The following is an 18,647-nucleotide window of genomic DNA, read 5'->3' as shown; positions in this document are numbered from 1 at the left end:
AGTTTTTGATATTTTTGGACCAAAATGTATTTTCGATGCTTCAAGAGATTCTAATCAACTAACTGATGTCACATATGGACTACTTTGATTATGTTTTTATTCCCTTTTTGGACATGGACAGTAAAGTGTGCATAGATTGCATTTGCTCTGGGACTAAAATATAAAATATCTTAAACTGTGTTTGAGATTTATTTAGATTTATTTGAAAAATACAGTTTCAGGTTCCTAAAGCGCTGAATCCGTGTGGACGAAATGCTGATACGATACAAAATGTTTACGTATACTGCTAAACACGTCTCTGTGTGGACGGGGGCTAAGACTTCTCTCTATTCCTTAGTAAAAGTTAGTCTCAGCAGCTTTGTAAATAGGTTTTAAGAGAAAACTCTTACCTAAGAAATTTTACTGCTATTTACTCTTAGTGCTAAGATAAAATGTTCCGTGAATACGGCCCTTGGTCTACATTATTTGCTGTTTCAAACAGAAACAGAAGCTACATTGTTAATGCGGTTTCATGTTTTCTTTAATACAGTTTTTACATCTTTAATACATTAATACAACCTCTGCCCACAAACACATACATGCATACATACACACAAATAAAAGCAAACTGCTGAATATTTGAAGGTGCAAATGCTCACACGTACAGACAGCTTCACTTCTTTGTTAATTCAGCTTCCACATCCTCTTCAGATTTAAGGGCGTGCCATTGGGCGATGGGTCGTCTTGGATTGGCTAACATATCTGACCAATGGCGCTGCTCCGTTCCAGAGCTATTCAGTCCAAGGAAAACCTTTCCAATGGCATCATTCTTACCAATTTTGTCGTAGTCCAACACAGTCACCACAACCTGTATTTTCTATAAGGAGACAGAAGACTAGTCAAAAACCATCAATGTGTTGTTTCACAAGACTCACACACAGACATTTAAAATCATTTAAAGATGAACAGAACTCCACCTGAATCTGCTCAGATGGAACTTCAAAACTAAATGATTCGTTGTAATATGGGTTCAGTGTGTTTTTCTTAATTGTGGTTTTCTTTTTCTTCAGTCTTTTGCCATTCTGCGTCAGGTGGATTTTTACATATGGGTCTGTAGAACAGAAATAATATAATATCTGAATCAGTGAACTAGGTGGAAAGATATTTCAGACCTGTGATCTTTATATAATGTGTCAGTATATAATTGGGCACTTTTTCACCCACCTGAGAGACCACCCACATCCATTTTTTTGAGGTTTTTGGCCTCCAGAACGACAACCGTCAGCTTTCCAGCTGTAGGTACATAGCGCAGAGACAGGCAAATATCACCTAACCGCTCATGCTGTTGAGTCAACAACAAACAGTCAGTTATTATTTCACTCATCCTGAAATACACATTTCTGCATAATTCAACAAAGAATCAAAAATATATATAAAATATATGCAAAAGTCTATAAGCAATTTTAGTAACCTTGCCAACGTCATTACATTTTATAAGTGATGTCGAGAGGGGATATTGGCTTCAACAAAAAATATGAGAATTATTATTTTATTATTTTATATGAGGGAAGAACAAAACACTGAACTTGGTTACAGTATCTTTTATATACCTGACTAAATAATTTTGCAAAATAAGGTAAACTACAGCTACAGGTTTTATTTTACTGTGCCAAAAAAGCATAGAGAAAGAAAAAGGTCACAAAAAGCATACATTGTCTACAACTGTCACGTTTGATCTGTGTTTGTGTTTTGAGTTTCTGAGTTTAGTTTTGTACAGTTTCCAGTTAATTTTCCTGTGTTCATGCTTCCATTGTCACACCATGGTTTTTGATTTGCCAATTTCTATGGTGATTCTTTGCGTGCATTATCAGCCTCTGCATGTTTTTCTGAGCAGCTCTGAATCAACGGGTCAAGTTGCACTTCTAAAAGTGTGTGGAGTGGATGTTACATCAGTGCGGATCCCCCACACCATTCATTGGAAAGAGTGAGGAGGATCCGTAAAAGCTAGCGCCCGCAGCTTTGTGCCTGTGTATTTATTGCCCTGTGTTTTGTTATTTTCTTTGTCAGATCTTGTCATGTATTAGAGGTTGTTTTGATTACCATTTTTTATTTCCTAATACTCTGAGAAGAGTGGTTTGATTCATTTTTAGTAGCCAATGAATACAGTATGTTATTCTTACTGTTTTCTTTAAACCAGTGTGCTCCAAAACAATGACAATTTGCATTTAAAAGATATAAACATGAACAAAAGTTAGTTTCTCACTTCTGCCAATATGTATCAGTGATTTTCTGTCCAATCAAATGCTCTCTAGAATCTACAGTATCCCGCCCCCAAAAATAAATGCTGAAGTAATGATTTGCCATTTTCTATATGGTGAATGGCACATAGTCCACTACACAGGGGATGGGAAACGATTCAGTGGAAGTATGCTTTCTATTGGGGCGAATGAAGTCTGGTTTTGTGTGAAGCGCCGCAGTTTGCACACAATCTGCTCTGATCCAGAGAAACGATAGCGCAGAGTGGATCATAACCAAATCAAACTCGTACCTCCTCTTTTTCAGCTTTCTGCAGATCTCTCCACTCCTCTGTAAGATGACTAAAGTCAACCTTACTCATCTGCACCTTCACGTCCCCAATAGCATCATGTTTGGAGAAACGGTCAAAGTCATACACTGTCATGACCAGCGTCTTTCCACCAAGCTCTGCATATGGAACCTGCAGACAATGTCAGGGTCTCATAAATATCTGATATTAATGAAATTAAATGCAATATAGTAATAAGTAAGCAAGTTTAAGGTTATGGTCCTTTCGGAAAATCATTTTGCATCTGTGGCACCCTTCAGTCAACAATAGCAGGCATGAACTGGTATGAACAAACATAAACAAATTACAACACAACACTGATCATTACACAATACATATATAGACCCCAACATCGCTCTTTTGTGCTATTGTCCACAAAACACATTTGTAATTGTTAATTTTTATGCTGTGACCGCTAACATTCTTGCTATCAAAGAGTAAGTGGATATTTAGAGTTACCTTAAAAGTGAAGTGCTCGTTAAAAGTCGGATCGAGTGTTTTTCGGTGAACTTTTGTCTCAAACTTTTTCTTCTTGTCAGGGAGGAGGTAGACTTTCACATATGGATCCGAAGTGCCACTCATATCCATAGCAGCAAGACCTTTTGCCTGAATCACACCCACAATTAACTGAACAAGAAATAAAGAAAGTCATATTTTTTACAAACTATTCAATTTTCATTTAAAAATAAACTTCTCGGCTCCAACATTAAAAGTCCAATGCCTAAGCAAGTTTCTCTCATTAATATGGGTATTGATGAATGAATTAACGGTGGTCATTGATTTGTATTCATACCGCACTGTCAGTGAAGTTGTAGTCAAGGGTATAGAGAAGCTTTCCCAATTTTTTAGTCTCTTTAGACTCCGAATCCTCTTCTTTGGGGTCAGAATCAATGCCGTGATGGACAGCCTATAAATACAATCATTCAAATGCCATCATTAACACACACACATTTACTTATTTTAATTAGAAAATACTCTAAAAAGAGTAATATATATTACAATTTCTATTTGAATATATTTTATGCAACTTATTCCTGCAAAGCTGAATTTTCAACATCATTACTCCAGTGTCACATGATCCTTCAGAAAGCCTATGCTGATTTTGGTGCTCAAGAAACATTTATTATTATTATTATTATTATTATTATTATTATTATTATTAATGTTAAAAACAGTTTATGCTGCTTAATATTTTGTGTAAATATTCTTTTAATTCTTTGATATATAGAATGTTCGAAAGTCATTAATTATGTGAAATAGAAATATTTTAGAAGATTCCCTCTCATATATAACAGTTTGTTTAATAATACCTCTTCTCTCACGCTTGACATATTGATGGTGTTCTTTTCATTTTTTTCTTTCCCACCCTTATCTTTTTTCTTCTTAAATATCATCTTTCTGCAGAAACACAGGCAGCAGCTGAATGTGATGAGCACTATGAGGAAGCCTAAGGCCACCACAGCCCAAGATGGTACTGAAACACACACACACACACACACACACACACAGAGAGAGAGAGAGAGAGAGAGAGAGAGAGAGAGAGAGAGAGAGAGAGAGAGAGAGAGAGAGAGAGAGATTACAATAAATACAGAGCTGAGTGAGTGTTTATTATGTTTGTGAGAGAGAGAAAGCCTGTGTGTGTACTCACATGGGACTTTATGAAGCTCATTCAGAAACTTGCTTCTGATGCTATGGGCCAAACTCTCTGCAGTTGTAGGCTGAACAGCAGTAGGTGGAGAACTCGTAGGTCCAGGTCCCTTTGATACATTCTGTGCTGGAGATGCTGGAGATAAGGAAGGACCAGCCAGTAGAACATTGCCCTCATGCATTCTAAATCCAAGCAACAGAGAGTTGCATTATCTGAAGAGTTGCATGCGACTTTATAAAGTTTTTAATTCCCTTATGACCTTTGGCATTTGCATAGTGATCGTAATGCTGATGAATCAGAAGATCATTATAAGGTGTAAAGTCAAAGACAGGTTCACATTCAGCGCACACAGCAGGTGACATTATGCTCCTTAACCTTGGATTATTTTGAGAAATGCTGAGTAGGAATGTATTGATTTTCTCTCTATTTACAGTGAAATGAGACACAGAAAGCCAGTGACACTGATACTCCTAGATGCACTGCTGAGTCAAACTTATACCTGAATATGCAGGACAAATAATAATAAACATGCATATGCACTACACAATATACCAACAAATCCCTCTAATATTTGCAAACCTCAGAGGCATTCATTTATAGAAGAATTTATTCAAAGCATCATATAGTTTATGCAAAAATACATGCAGAACCTGGGACACAACATGTTCTATAACGTACATAAAAGTTCACTATTAAATGTAATCTAAGGATCGTATAATCGCACACAAAATTTAAGGAGGAACAACACTTACCTGCTGCTCTGGTTTGAGAAGTGCACTCGGACTGGCAGTTTATCTGAACTAGTTTAGAGCAAGGACAGAAAATTAAAGACTGAAAAAAAAAGATAATGAAGGAGAGATGTTTTGTGCGTCTTAGAGACACTTTTTTAAAAGAAAGAAAATATTAAGATGATTGACTGACCTCTACAAGAGAGAAAATGAGAGCGAGAGACCGACTGTAAGAAGCATCCGATTGGCAAGCTGTCCAGCAGTGGGTGGAACCATATGTACAACATTATGACAAAGGTTATAACCGTGGATGTAGAAACGATGTAAAATTTATGGGTCACATAAAGCAATATTTCCTCATTTCTAAATGTCATAATTTCCAACAGTCTGTCAGTCACACTCCAAATAGACCTGTAAATGTTTTAATTGCAGTAGCATAATAAGAAAATATTTGTATACTATATTTTGAGGAAGTATAGCCAGATGGAATTCAGCTTGTTTCTGCCACAGAATAAAAACAGGTAATTGTTTGTGACTTTTTATCTCTCGAGTCAGACTTTAACTCACTTGTTGATTTTTATCACTGTAGTTTTCGAATTGCGAGATATAAACATGAAATTCTGAGCTTTTGTCTCGCAATTCCGAGTTTATGAATCACACTTCACATTTTTTTCCATCAGAATTGTATGGATTCATTGTTCATTGATCCATTCAGGTTCCCCAAAGAACATTTAAGTGTAACATTCTTATTTACATAAAATATAATAATTTACAATTAAATATATACATACATAAATACATACACACATATTATTATTATTATTATTATTATTATTATTATTATTATTATTATTATTATTATTATTTTATGTAAAGAACTTTTGTGCAGTGGTTAAAGGTTATCCAAGGAACAATAAGTACCTTTATTTTAAAGACTGTAACAAACTGTGAGGAATTCCTCACAATTACCAATGGCGAGGAACCAACTTCCTCACAAGTCACAATTAACTTTTTTTTTTTTTCTTCTTCTCCTTGGCTAAAAGCTTCCAAAAATATATCATATTTTCCCTTTTGCATAGAAATGGTTTGATAAAGAGCATATCATTGAAGTACAATCATTTACTCATTACCTCTTTGTGTGTTTAAATAATCATATTTTAATGGTAGTAAAATCCACTGGTTATTATTATATTCATTACAGTTCTAGCAGTAGGCTTTCAAAATTTAAATGTTTATTTAACAGATTCTGGTATAACAGTTTTTTTTTTTTTTACTGAAAATATGAAATGTGCCAGTTTGTAAGGAACATATCAAATCATTTATATGCGAAAGGAAGCATGATGCAATATATTTAAAATGTTTACTTTTATTAATTTCAAATAGCATTAATCTTGTATTACAGCTGTCTGTCCGATAGGTGTCAGTATATTCCAACTATGCTGGAATGACAAAAATAACACATGGTAGAAGAAGAGCGTCGCCTGGATACTGCATGAAGCTTAAGGATGCTCATCAGATTAGAAGGTTTTTATCATTTTAAGATCATTTTAAACAGGTTAAAGTGATCGTTTTTGTAAATTTCCTGACACTTAAATTGATATTAATCTTCTCTTATTTTTTTATTCGGTTTAAGTTTTAAGATTCGATCACGACATGAAGTTTTGGGTTTGTTTTGTTTCAGTAGATTGGCTTCTTGTTTTTCTGTTTCTTCTGTATATTCAGTTGTGTTATAGATATATCACTGAACTCGTTGGCGCCTTGTGCATCTGTCTGTTTTACAAATGTGCTACTGTTTAAAGATAAATGCTGTCAAGTTTGCTTGTTCATTAGAAATATGATTTATCATTTGTGTCTTTCCGTATATATTAGTCTATGTTGCTGTGAGGTGCTTGATGATTTTACTTAGATGCATTTTCTTCGTTAGTGTCACCGATGTTTTTGTTGTGTCGCGTGCAGATGCTCGAGGAGTGTGTGTCTGTGCTCGGAGCGCTGGAGTGTGTCGTCCGGCGCTGTCTCGGTCCAGACGGTGGAAGTGTGCTGTTGACTCGAGACACAGGAGAAACACTCATCACCAGGCATGGACAACGAGTTCTCTGCGCCCTACAGCTGGAGCACCCGGTGGCCAGGTATACTCTCTTTTAAAAGTAAAACAATTAAAATGTATTGCTTATAACTGAGTGGGGTATGCTTTTGTTTGATGGGTCATATTGCAATCTAACCGTTATGAGCAATAACGTTACAGGTTTTTTTTTACATACCTTTTTTATTTTCAATTTTAATGTATTTTTAAATGTAAAGCATTCCTGTGGTGGCAAAGCTGAATTTTCAGCATCATTACTCCAGTCTTCAGAGTCTCATGACCCTTCAGAAATCATTCTAATATGATGCTTTGCTGCTCAAGAAACATTTCTTATTATTATCAATGCTGAAAACAGTTGTGCTGTTAAATTTTTGAAAAAATCATGATACATTTTTTTCCAGGATTATTTGATGAATAGAAGGTTCAAAAGAACAGATTTAGATGGATTAATTAAATAGATTAACAATAATAGATTTTACTGTCATTTGATTATTTTAATGAATCCCTACTTATTAAAAGTATTTAAAAATCTATCTATCTATCTATCTATCTATCTATCTATCTATCTATCTATCTATCTATCTATCTATCGTTCTGTCTGTCTTCTAGAGATAAATAGAATTAGATAAATTAGAAGTAATAAAATATTATTAAATGTAGGGTTTTAGGGCAAATGAAAGTGTCATGTGAAGGCCAATTATGGTAAACCATACACCATACGTAATTTGTCCTCTGCATTTAATCCATCCAAATTAGTGCACTGCATACACATTAGGACTAGTGAGTAGTAAACACACACACTGCAAACCATGGACACACACAAGGGGACCTCAGTGTCATTTCCTGCTGGCGTTGAGAATCAAAACTGAAACCTTCAGGTTACCGGTCTGACTCTCTAACCATTAGGCCTCTAAATCAACCTAGAGGGAAACGAACAATTCTGACATTCTGACGGTTTATTTTTATTATGAATTATAATATGACGATGATGTAGATTTATTTAGTATATTTTTGTTGTCATTGTTCTTTAGGATGGTGTTGGACTGCATGTGTGCACATGCTAAAGCTACTGGAGACGGCACAAAGTCATTTATTCTCCTGCTGGCCGCACTTTTACGAGGAATTCAGAACTCTGCTCATATGCACCGCAAAGGATCTTGGACTGGGCCTGGCCTTCAAAATCTTGCTAATCGCCTTCTTGCTGTCAGCCGGAAAGAGTTGGATGATGCCATAATACACAAAATTACCCCATATGTCTCATTATACTGTAGTCACCATAGTTACAAACTGGAGGGTTGCATCCTTGATTTGTTGATTGGCGGGTATATTTCTGGAAGAGTGGCGATTGGCCAGGCTGATATACTGAAACGAGTCCTGTGTGAGTTCTACCACAAAGTCTGTCAAGATCAAGACATAATTGAAACAATCTCATTCATACATTCGCACTTCTCTTTACTGCATACGCCAGTGACAGGACTTCCTGTTGGCGCCTCAGAGGTGATCGAAGGCTTGGTTGTGACTCGTGATTGGTCGGTGTGGACTGAACTGCAAGGACCAGTAAAAGCACTCATTTTATATGAGAGTTTTGGGCCTTCTTTTGTTGACAACATATCCGTATCCATTCAGCAAGACTGGCTGCACCGTACAGAGAGCATCATGAAGCAAAAGTTATTGATTTTATTAGACTTACAGGTGCATGTTCTGCTCTCATCCGTGAAGCAGCCAGAAAGTGTGGTGCAGTGGGCTCGACTGAATCACATCGCTCTACTTGAGTTTGTCGACTCTGCCCAGCTGGACTTCCTTTCCAACATTAGTGCAGCAGAAACACTCTCTCATCCACCTCTTCAACACCTTGTGAAGCTAAAGTACTGTAGAAGTGTGCTACTTGGTGGGCATCGCTATGCCTGTCTGGGAACGTTTTCACATACACACACACTTGTTCTTTGTGCACCAGCACCAGGATTGCTTGACCAGACTGTGTGTGTGAGCCAAGGTGTGTTTGCAATGCTGCAGCATCTGTCTCGGATACATGACAGCTTTAATAAACAGTTTCAAAGCTCTGTTCTGGCTGCCGACCAATCAAAGAGTCCTTCTTTGGACCAATCACAAAGCACGCTTTCAACTCAAGACCTGTGGGGTGGAATTATGCGCGCAGGTGGAGTGCTTCCTGTTGGTGGCATGTTTGAGTTCTTGCTACATGATTTCCTCCTGAACGAACGTAACTGTGGTGACCCAGAGTGCTGTAGACTGCTGGCAGAGGCTTTGTTGTGTGTGCCTAGAGCTTTATACTCTCACAATCAAAGATGCTTCTTGAATATCCAGACATCTTTCTTAAGCGATCTTAAGCAATCGGACCGCGCCAAACTGCAAGGGTCAGAACTGCCGGACTTAAAGTTTGGGCTCGGATTTAGTGAGCCACCGTGTCTAGAGTCGGTCAGTGGTAAACAGCAGCTTGTTGTTTCTGTGTTGCAGTGTTTGCACAGACTCTTAAGCGTAGGGGCTATTTTACACACCCGCTCTCCATTACGCACCGGCGCACAAACACACTCTGACGATGATGAGGAAGAGGAGGAAGCAACCCTGAGCTCTCAAAAGCCACTCAAAGAACAGTTGCATAAGCCGTACTGAACCTCCAAGCCTATAATATGTGTAATTTCTATACACTGCTGTTTAAACGTAGTGGCCCCAAAAAAGTAATGGATGCTTAAGTCATTCTTGCATTACATACAGTCTTGTTCAAAATAATAGCAGTACAATGTGACTAACCAGAATAATCAAGGTTTTTCGTTTATTTTTTTATTGCTACGTAGCAAACAAGTTACCAGTAGGTTCAGTAGATTCTCAAAACAAATGAGACCCAGCATTCATGATATGCACGCTCTTAAGGCTGTGCAATTGGGCAATTAGTTGAATTAGTTGAAAGGGGTGTGTTCAAAAACATAGCAGTGTGGCATTCAATCACTGAGGTCATCAATTTTGTGAAGAAACAGGTGTGAATCAGGTGGCCCCTATTTAAGGATGAAGCCAACACTTGTTGAACATGCATTTGAAAGCTGAGGAAAATGGGTCGTTCAAGACATTGTTCAGAAGAACAGCGTACTTTGATTAAAAAGTTGATTAGAGAGGGGAAAACCTATAAAGAGGTGCAAAAAATGATAGGCTGTTCAGCTAAAATGATCTCCAATGCCTTAAAATGGAGAGCAAAACCAGAGAGACGTGGAAGAAAACGGAAGACAACCATCAAAATGGATAGAAGAATAACCAGAATGGCAAAGGCTCAGCCAATGATCACCTCCAGGATGATCAAAGACAGTCTGGAGTTACCTGTAAGTACTGTGACAGTTAGAAGACGTCTGTGTGAAGCTAATCTATTTTCAAGAATCCCCCGCAAAGTCCCTCTGTTAAAAAAAAGGCATGTGCAGAAGAGGTTACAATTTGCCAAAGAACACATCAACTGGCCTAAAGAGAAATGGAGGAACATTTTGTGGACTGATGAGAGTAAAATTGTTCTTTTTGGGTCCAAGGGCCACAGGCAGTTTGTGAGACGACCCCCAAACTCTGAATTCAAGCCACAGTACACAGTGAAGACAGTGAAGCATGGAGGTGAGAGCATCATGATATGGGCATGTTTCTCCTACTATGGTGTTGGGCCTATTTATCGCATACCAGGGATCATGGATCAGTTTGCATATGTTAAAATACTTGAAGAGGTCATGTTGCCCTATGCTGAAGAGGACATGCCCTTGAAATGGTTGTTTCAACAAGACAATGACCCAAAACACACTAGTAAACGGGCAAAGTCTTGGTTCCAAACCAACAAAATTAATGTTATGGAGTGGCCAGCCCAATCTCCAGACCTTAATCCAATTGAGAACTTGTGGGGTGATATCAAAAATGCTGTTTCTGAAGCAAAACCAAGAAATGTGAATGAATTGTGGAATGTTGTTAAAGAATCATGGAGTGGAATAACAGCTGAGAGGTGCCACAAGTTGGTTGACTCCATGCCACACAGATGTCAAGTAATTTTAAAAAACTGTGGTCATACAACTAAATATTAGTTTAGTGATTCACAGGATTGCTAAATCCCAGAAAAAAAAAATGTTTGTACAAAATAGTTTTGAGTTTGTACAGTCAAAGGTAGACACTGCTATTTTTTTGAACACACCCCTTTCAACTCATTGCCCAATTGCGCAGCCTTAAGAGCGTGCATATCATGAATGCTGGGTCTTGTTTGTTTTCTGACAATCTACTGAACCTACTGGTAACTTGTTTGCCACGTAGCAATAAAAAATATACTAAAAACCTTGATTATTCTGGTTAGTCACATTTCACTGCTATTATTTTGAACAATACTGTACTTTAAAAATAATATCTTGTTAACCTACTGGTCCTGTCACTGATTATATGTACGAGTAGATGCAAAAGTTTGTCAAAATTGATTTATATATTAGACAGATGTGGTCAGAGCCATGATGTTGTGTGTCTTAGATGTCTCAATAGATGTCCAGCCGGTCCCAGAAGTCACAGAAATGATCCCTGTCCCCGTGTTGTGGGTGTGACTGTAAAGTCAGGTTCAGGATGGGCCAGCCCTCTGAAGCCGTGTACCGTGGCCAAACAGCAAGCCTCTGCTTTCTGCAGAAACTCGTCTGTTCACTTCGAGAATTTGGGTCTCCCGTGTGGGCAAACGCTCCCCAGTAGCACGCCATTCGATTGGCCAGAAGGCTCTCTTGAGGTGTAAGTGTGAAGTTAGTGCTGGGGGCGGAGTCAAACAGAAAGGGAAGCTCCGCCCCATGGCAGGTATGATTGTAGCAGAATGGAAGCCCAGCCCATATGTTGGGATCAGATGGAGCGTGGTCAAATACATACAACCAAACAGATCCGCCAACACTTACTCCAGAACGAGCAGACCATCGAGCCGGACACAGAAACACATAATCTGTCACAATCTGCAAAAAAAGCCCCGAAATTATAAGAACTCATAATGTCTAATCTCTGTCTTATGCTGTTCCTCTTGCAGTTGTTTATCTATGTAGAATGCTGAAGTCTTACTTGTGAAAGCATTACTCGTCTGTCCTGGTTTCGGTAGAAAGGAATGTATTTGTGCAGAATTCTGAACGCATGTTGCTTAAAAATGGCGACAGTATACAGCACACATTCCAGCACTGACACGGACTGGTTGAAAACGCCGTACACAAAGGTCAAGCCCTCCTCAGAGGTTGTACCTACAGTGCAGACCAGACAAAAACACACAAAGGTAAAAAATGCAAATCTCATAAAATATCCCGGGTTAAATTCAAGGTTAGCTTTGGTTATATTTGTCCCATAGCAGTTATAGTCACTCTAAAAAATGCTGGGTTAAAAACAACCCAAGTTGGGTTGAAAATGGACAAACTCAGAAATTGGGTTGTTTGAACCCAGTGAATGGACCCTTTCAAACAACCCAATTTCTGAGTTTGTCCATTTTTAACCCAGCATTTTTTAGAGTGTTCTAAATTAATAAAGATCTATGTGTCACAGCTTAACTTGTATTCAAACTAGAATATGCTGATGATGTTGTTAGAGTTTATGTAGAAAGTATCAGAAACCTAGTATAACAGGCTTGTAACTCTGCCAGTTGCCTGTTTGGAAGGCTGTAATTGGCTGTTCCTGGATAAGCTCTCCATCAATGAATGGCCCCCATGTCTCAAATACCTCGAGGAAATGGAAGGGGTTGATGATCTTAGAACCTTCAAAAGACAAAATTAGATTGTAATTGAATTATTTCAGTGTTTGTATATGTCTGATGTCTTATATTTTTGTCTGATGTATGCATTTATTACATGGCTCCCTGGAATTCATGATTCTAATTGACCAATCTGGATACTATGCATTACATTTTTATATAATGCTCACTAAATTGTTAATTTGAATGTCAACCCAGAAAAAAAAAAAAATCACACTATATGCTTTTGTTCACATGATAAATAATTTCAGCATAAATTAACATAAACATGTATTTATTTATTTATTTGTCAAATAGCTGTAGAGGGATAAATAAAATAAACCCAATCAGGGTGATACAACCCCCATAATTTTGTGTCTGTATTTAACCTGTATGAGTCAGTGTTATTTCAATATTATACTAATATTTAATAATATTTTGAATTAGCTAGTCACACCTATATTACAATCTAGACGTCTCCAGAAAGGTCAAAAATTTCACCTGAAATTGGACAGGGGAGCTCTAGGCTGCACTCAAGGGGTGCTCTTGTTTAAAGGAAGTGTATGTAAGAATCACTTGTGTATCCTCTCTCCCCCTCCCCCCTGACTCGAGGTTGCCAGATAAGCTGCAGGAACGTTTGTAGCTGAATCTGTGGTAACTAGAGCAGAGCTAGCAACCCAGATGCTGAAACACTACTGACTTTGTGATTGGTCGATAGGTGGAGGGTGGAGCTTCAGAATACAACATGTCAACATCAACATCAGTTGAGGGCTGCAACAACAACCTTTAAATGACAATATCCTTCGCCGGACTACTTTTGTCAGTGATATAAGTATTTGAAATTAACATGATTTCTTAAAGGGTTACTTCAGCGATTAGCATATGGCTTTCTATCAGTAGAAACCCTGGAGTATATTCGAATGATCGCGCTCCCGCCTCTCATATCCCCCTGAGAAGAGAGATTTATGCATTTTATTTCTGGAAAAATTAATCCGGTGACGCAAATATCGTCGATTTGCATCATCGGTAAAATGTTAGGCCAGACGGCAAAGACTACAGTCAGCAGAGCTGACTACTGCCGCGAGCGTGGACGCGTTTACCTCAGCTCTCATCACAAGAGCTCATTCAGCTCATCACGATGCTTGTAATCTGACTCCTGCTGCGTTTGTGCTGACACTTCCTCAGCGGCTAAATCGCAATATATTGAACAGACACTTTCAGTTTTTAATTGTAGTGTCTGTTCTCTAACTGAACTGATTTTATGAAGATGAACATGGTGGTGGGAAAGTAAAAGTGATTCAGTAGCGGTGGCTTTGGGAGTGGCCTCACAGGGCAGCAAAGCATTCTGGGAATTGTAATCTTTCATGCCCAGGAGACAAAAATAAATTTTCTGTCTTTTCTCAGTCTAGAAAGAACCAAATTCAAAAATAATTTCACATTTCTACTACATTAATTACCCAGTTTAAATACAGATTCATCTTCCCAGCGCTGAAGTACCCCTTTAATGTCTAGTTACATTTTATGATTAATTGAAATACATTTCTTACATACAGTTCCTTTAATTTGGTCCTTGACCTTCGGGTTAACCTCGGGTTCACTTCCCCACTTCAGTGGATCACTTTATCCAGGAACCTGGCTTAATCCAGGAATCTGACTACCGATAATATGTTCCAAACTAACAACACAGAGTTCAACCATCATGGATCAAATTATGGAAACTATTAGCTAAAATTAAAGAAGTTTTCATATTTTAAACATTATAATATTACATTTAAAATTTATTTTAAGTATTTTTTTTTTTTCAAATGGTTTTAGTATTAGTTAACCCTTCTTTAACCAAGGCAACATTTCTAATATTTTATATTTTAAATTATTTCAATTTTATTTCAATGAATGAAATGGATTTTTAATCGTTTTATTTAACAACACTGATGTAAGTACGTATACCTGATTTAACCTGGGCGTTGAGTACAACATGTGAACTGAGAGAGCGCAGGCAGGGAAGATCAAATGCTGAGCAATTAGTTTGTTTAGCAAAATCCCAGCCCAATTTCACAGCATCCCATCTACAACATAAACAACATTATTATCATCATTTCTGTATCATTTCAGGAGGCTATGGCTCTGTTGCAAAACAGTGATTTTGCCAAGTAAGACATGTTCCTGGAACAACATATTTTATTGATCCCGGAACAAAATTTCCAACAACCGACAACTTATCCCTAAAATCAGAGGGAAATGATAGGTGAATAATGCTGGCATAGAAGCAGCTAACCCTTGTTGCCAGCCTAAACTGTAAACTTGTCCTCTCAAATCTGTTTGGTTGGTTGGACTTAGTGAAATCAGGGTCCAGTTGCATACACATAGCCAATATTGTCTTAAGTAGGCCTACTAGTATGACCAACTAGCAGTTAGTCAAGGGGCAATCAGTCTTACTTTTTGGCATGAACAAGTTTAAAGAAACAAATGTGATGACTAACTTGTAAGACTATGGAGCTGGCCCTCAAGTTCACTGTTCCAAAACCTAGTAAAAAGTACAGCAGAACTGACACAACCCCTAAGTGCTATTATTTAATAATTCATTAAACAGAGTTTCTTGGTAGTTAATACTAGTTACTAGAGTGTTGATATTGTGTTACTCATTTGTTTCTGTGTAGTTATTCATTGATGAAAGAACTGTATTATAACCCAACATTTAATTGTCAAATTCATTGGCTCCAGGCAGCTGACAAAGTTTTGGGAAAGAGGTTAAGAGTGTTTTATGTGTGCTTTACCTGGTTTTCAGTGGTAAAGAGAATGGTAAACTCTGTATGGCTGCATGTCTAAACAAAGACTCACTGCTCTCCATCATCAGATGAAGACACACTGATTGGGCTCCAGCACTCTCGCCAAACAGTGTAACCTACACACATGCGAATATATATACAGTAATTAGATGTTCACACTGTCGTCATTCATCCTCCCCCATGCGCTCTGATACCTTATTTGGGTTTCCTCCAAAAGCAGCAATGTTTTCTTGGACCCAGCGCAATGCTGCCTGCTGGTCTAGAATCCCATAATTCCCCACAGCAGAGCTGTCGGGATCTTTGCCTGTGACTAAGAAGCCAAATGCACCTAAACATTGACCACAACATCTTACAAACTTGCTCATTCAGATGTCAGCACATACAACAATATGGAAATTGAAATGCTTTTTCACTAACCAAGACGATATTCCATGTTTACAACCACTGTGTTGCTATAATTACTGATGAAGCGGCCATCGTACAGAGGTTTAGAGGCAGAACCAGCAATAAAGTCACCGCCATGAATCCACACCATCACTGGTAGGGCTGTTACTATCGGCAACGACAGGTTGACGGTCACAGGTACAAACACATTTAGATATAGGCAGTCCTCGCTAACCTGTGTACAGTAAATGCAGATTCACATTCACACCAGCAGTAAGAATCATTTCTTAGATTGATACACACACCCATTAATGTGTGTTATTATGTGGTTGCTAAAGTGTGTTTCTTAGAATTTTGGGATGTGGTTGCGAAGGCATTGCTAGATTGTTGTCAGGGTGTTATGTTGTTGCGAAAGTGTTCTGAGTGTTTCTTCGAATTTGAAAATGTGGTTGCTAGGGCATTGCTAGATTGTTGTCAGGGTGTTGCAGTGTGGTTGCTAAAGTGTTCTAATTGTTTTTAGCATGTTGTATTGTGGTTGCTAGGGCATTGCTAGATTGTTCTCAGGGCATTGCTATGTGTTCTGAGTTTTAGCATGTTGGAATGTGATTGCTAGCTCATTGCTAGATTGTTGTCAGGATGCGTGTTTGATAAAATGTTCGGAGAGTTTTTAGCATGTTCAAGTGTGGTTTCTAATCAGTAGTAAAAAGTTTTTTGATTGTTTTTAGCAGGCTGAAGTGTGATTGCTAAAGCATTTTTAGATTGTTTACAGGTTTTTTTTTTTTGCTATGTGGTTGCTAAAGTGTTCTGAGTGTTTCTTAGCATGTTGGAATTTGGTTGCTAGGGCATTGAAAAATTGTTGCCAGGGTGTTGCTATGTGGTTGCTTAAGTGTTTTGGCTGATTTTTGCATGTTGGAATATGGTTGCTAGGGCATTGCTAGATTGTTGCTAGGGCATAGCAATGCGGTTGCTAAAGTTTTTTTGACTGGTTTTAGCATGTTGCAGTGTGGTATCCAGGGCATTAATGGATTATTGTCAGGGTTTGCTATGTGGTTGCTAAAGTGTTCTGAGTGTTTCTTAGCATGTTGTAGTGTGATTTCTAGGTAGGCTAGTTGCTATGCTATTGCTGACAAGCTCTGAGTGTTTCTTAGCATTTTGCAATATGGTTGCTAGGGTACTGCTAGATGGATGTTAACAGGCGCAAGTCATTAGAGCTTATATTCGGGTCCCTATATGTCCATATTGCACAAACAGTGCAGAATGAATGACATAATTAAGTTCAATCATTAAAAAAAAAAACTTTAACCTTAAACATGATCACCTTTACCACTGAATATTTTGTGGGTGCACCATGCATTCCTTCATGGCATTGAAAATATGTATGTGATGCATACTATAATTGCATAATTATTATAATTTACTGTATTTCATTTTTAATAGGTGGATGGTTTTAAGATGTGTCATGATTAGAATGTTGCATACCTTTGGAGGACACATCCTAGAGAACTCTCCAGCACACACCTGCATGCACGCGGGACGGGGAAATGTGGCATCATACGTGTACGACCAAGGTGACACAGGTGAAGGAGGAGTCCAGCGTTTATCTCCCACAGGAGGGTCAGCATACGGAATGCCATAAAACACGTAAGCTTTGTCCAAAGTACGGCCTCGAACTCGCCCAAGATGTGTGATGACCACTGGATCTTCACTAGCCGTGTCATCAGGGCCATCAGAGGTATGATCCAGTGAATTAATTATGCATTCACCATCACATCCCACTTTTTTCAAGTCCTCAGTAATATCTATCTCAGGTTCCTTGTGTACAATATTATCATCATCACAGTTCATTTCATTACATGCAGTACTGGTTGTTATGGAATCAGCTGCTGAATGCATGTCACTTGATTCAGCCACGGTGTTTCTTGAAAAATCATCAGCATTATCATAAAATGTTATGCTCTTGAGCAAGTTTAAAGACTCATCTAGAAAAATATCATCCAAGCTCTCATGTATTTCCTTTTGTTCAGTGTTTGGTATGTTAAACATCATGGTCCGAGTCCCAGTTGTGTGCACAGAAAAGCCTTTTTGTTGAGTTTCACTTTCTTGTTTTCCTCTGACAATTGCCATACGTGAAATTAGCATAACCACAATCAATGTACCATAAAACATCATGATGGCCTTTCAAGACCAGATGAAGATTCCGAGAGCCTATCAAGATATAGTTAGTTTACTCAGTAAATTATAGTTCGTTTAGTTCCACTCACTTCAACAGATAAATCTCAGCTGCCCAGATCCACAAAGATGCTTGCAGAAAGTTTTATGCTGTAGATTCCCAGGTTTTGCCGTCTGTAACTGTCATATCTTAAATCCAGGAGTTGCATGTAAGTTAGAGGAATCGGACTCTGTCTTGCACGCCTGTTGATTTTCACGTGACATCAATGAGTTAAAATTTCACAAACATTTCTTTCAGTCTCTCTCACACACAAGAGCGCTTTTGTGAAGCAAATCAGATTACAGGCAGTGAGAGGTCAGGATACGGCAAATGCACAGCTGTAAACTTTTGTTTTGTATATTTTTATACCATGGTCTGTTTAAATACTCGATTCTGATTGGCTGGAAGGTGTGCAGTAAAAGTCAGTTTGATTACAGTTCGAAATTAATCCGCCACTATAAACATAAGTAACCAAAAACGAAATTTCAAACTGTTTAAAAAAAATAAAAATAAAATAAAGAGTACCTTGTCACTGTCAGTGTTGCCTG

General features: G+C 38.0%; 3 protein-coding genes across 3 annotated transcripts; 1 reads left to right on the top strand and 2 right to left on the bottom strand.

Moving 5' to 3' along the window:
- Nucleotides 1–273: 273 nt before the first annotated feature.
- On the bottom strand, nucleotides 274–5,190 carry syt1b (synaptotagmin Ib). The gene is made up of 10 exons (XM_067419633.1): nucleotides 5,133–5,190; nucleotides 4,964–5,011; nucleotides 4,212–4,393; nucleotides 3,874–4,037; nucleotides 3,357–3,470; nucleotides 3,023–3,190; nucleotides 2,528–2,695; nucleotides 1,204–1,321; nucleotides 957–1,090; nucleotides 274–856 (listed from the first exon to the last, which is right to left on the bottom strand). The coding sequence occupies exons 3-10, from the start codon at nucleotides 4,390–4,392 to the stop codon at nucleotides 653–655; spliced, it is 1,251 nt and encodes a 416-aa protein (XP_067275734.1). The 5' UTR covers nucleotide 4,393; nucleotides 4,964–5,011; nucleotides 5,133–5,190; the 3' UTR covers nucleotides 274–652.
- A 1,217-nt stretch (nucleotides 5,191–6,407) lies between these two features.
- bbs10 (Bardet-Biedl syndrome 10) lies at nucleotides 6,408–9,841 on the top strand. Its single transcript, XM_067419632.1, has 3 exons — nucleotides 6,408–6,463; nucleotides 6,896–7,065; nucleotides 8,051–9,841. The coding sequence occupies exons 2-3, from the start codon at nucleotides 6,896–6,898 to the stop codon at nucleotides 9,645–9,647; spliced, it is 1,767 nt and encodes a 588-aa protein (XP_067275733.1). The 5' UTR covers nucleotides 6,408–6,463; the 3' UTR covers nucleotides 9,648–9,841.
- A 1,474-nt stretch (nucleotides 9,842–11,315) lies between these two features.
- Nucleotides 11,316–18,429, bottom strand: si:dkey-30c15.17 (cAMP-regulated D2 protein). The gene is made up of 8 exons (XM_067419631.1): nucleotides 17,370–18,429; nucleotides 15,924–16,125; nucleotides 15,701–15,834; nucleotides 15,495–15,622; nucleotides 14,668–14,786; nucleotides 12,605–12,745; nucleotides 12,069–12,241; nucleotides 11,316–11,965 (listed from the first exon to the last, which is right to left on the bottom strand). Exons 1-8 carry the CDS (start codon nucleotides 18,057–18,059, stop codon nucleotides 11,513–11,515), a joined length of 2,040 nt encoding a protein of 679 aa, XP_067275732.1. The 5' UTR covers nucleotides 18,060–18,429; the 3' UTR covers nucleotides 11,316–11,512.
- Between the last annotated feature and the right edge of the window lie 218 nt (nucleotides 18,430–18,647).

The sequence above is a fragment of the Pseudorasbora parva genome, chromosome 16 (assembly GCF_024679245.1).
Source record: "Pseudorasbora parva isolate DD20220531a chromosome 16, ASM2467924v1, whole genome shotgun sequence".
Lineage (NCBI taxonomy): Eukaryota > Metazoa > Chordata > Actinopteri > Cypriniformes > Gobionidae > Pseudorasbora > Pseudorasbora parva.
This window is presented reverse-complemented; position numbering and strand designations above follow the sequence as displayed.

Bases quoted from the DNA above. Each gene is read 5' to 3' on its own strand.
- syt1b (XM_067419633.1), bottom strand. From the start codon at position 4,392: ATGCATGAGGGCAATGTTCTACTGGCTGGTCCTTCCTTATCTCCAGCA. The intron at 4,038-4,211 runs GTGAGTACACAC...TGTGTGTTTCAG, and splicing joins TGAGCTTCATAAAGTCCCAT to TACCATCTTGGGCTGTGGTG. The intron at 857-956 runs GTGGAGTTCTGT...GTCTCCTTATAG, and splicing joins TTCCATCTGAGCAGATTCAG to AAAATACAGGTTGTGGTGAC.
- si:dkey-30c15.17 (XM_067419631.1), bottom strand. From the start codon at position 18,059: ATGATGTTTTATGGTACATTGATTGTGGTTATGCTAATTTCACGTATG. The intron at 12,746-14,667 runs GTATACGTACTT...TGTCTTTTGAAG, and splicing joins CAACGCCCAGGTTAAATCAG to GTTCTAAGATCATCAACCCC. The intron at 11,966-12,068 runs GTAAGACTTCAG...CTTTTTTTGCAG, and splicing joins GACGAGTAATGCTTTCACAA to ATTGTGACAGATTATGTGTT.
- bbs10 (XM_067419632.1), top strand. From the start codon at position 6,896: ATGCTCGAGGAGTGTGTGTCTGTGCTCGGAGCGCTGGAGTGTGTCGTC. The intron at 7,066-8,050 runs GTATACTCTCTT...ATTGTTCTTTAG, and splicing joins CTGGAGCACCCGGTGGCCAG to GATGGTGTTGGACTGCATGT.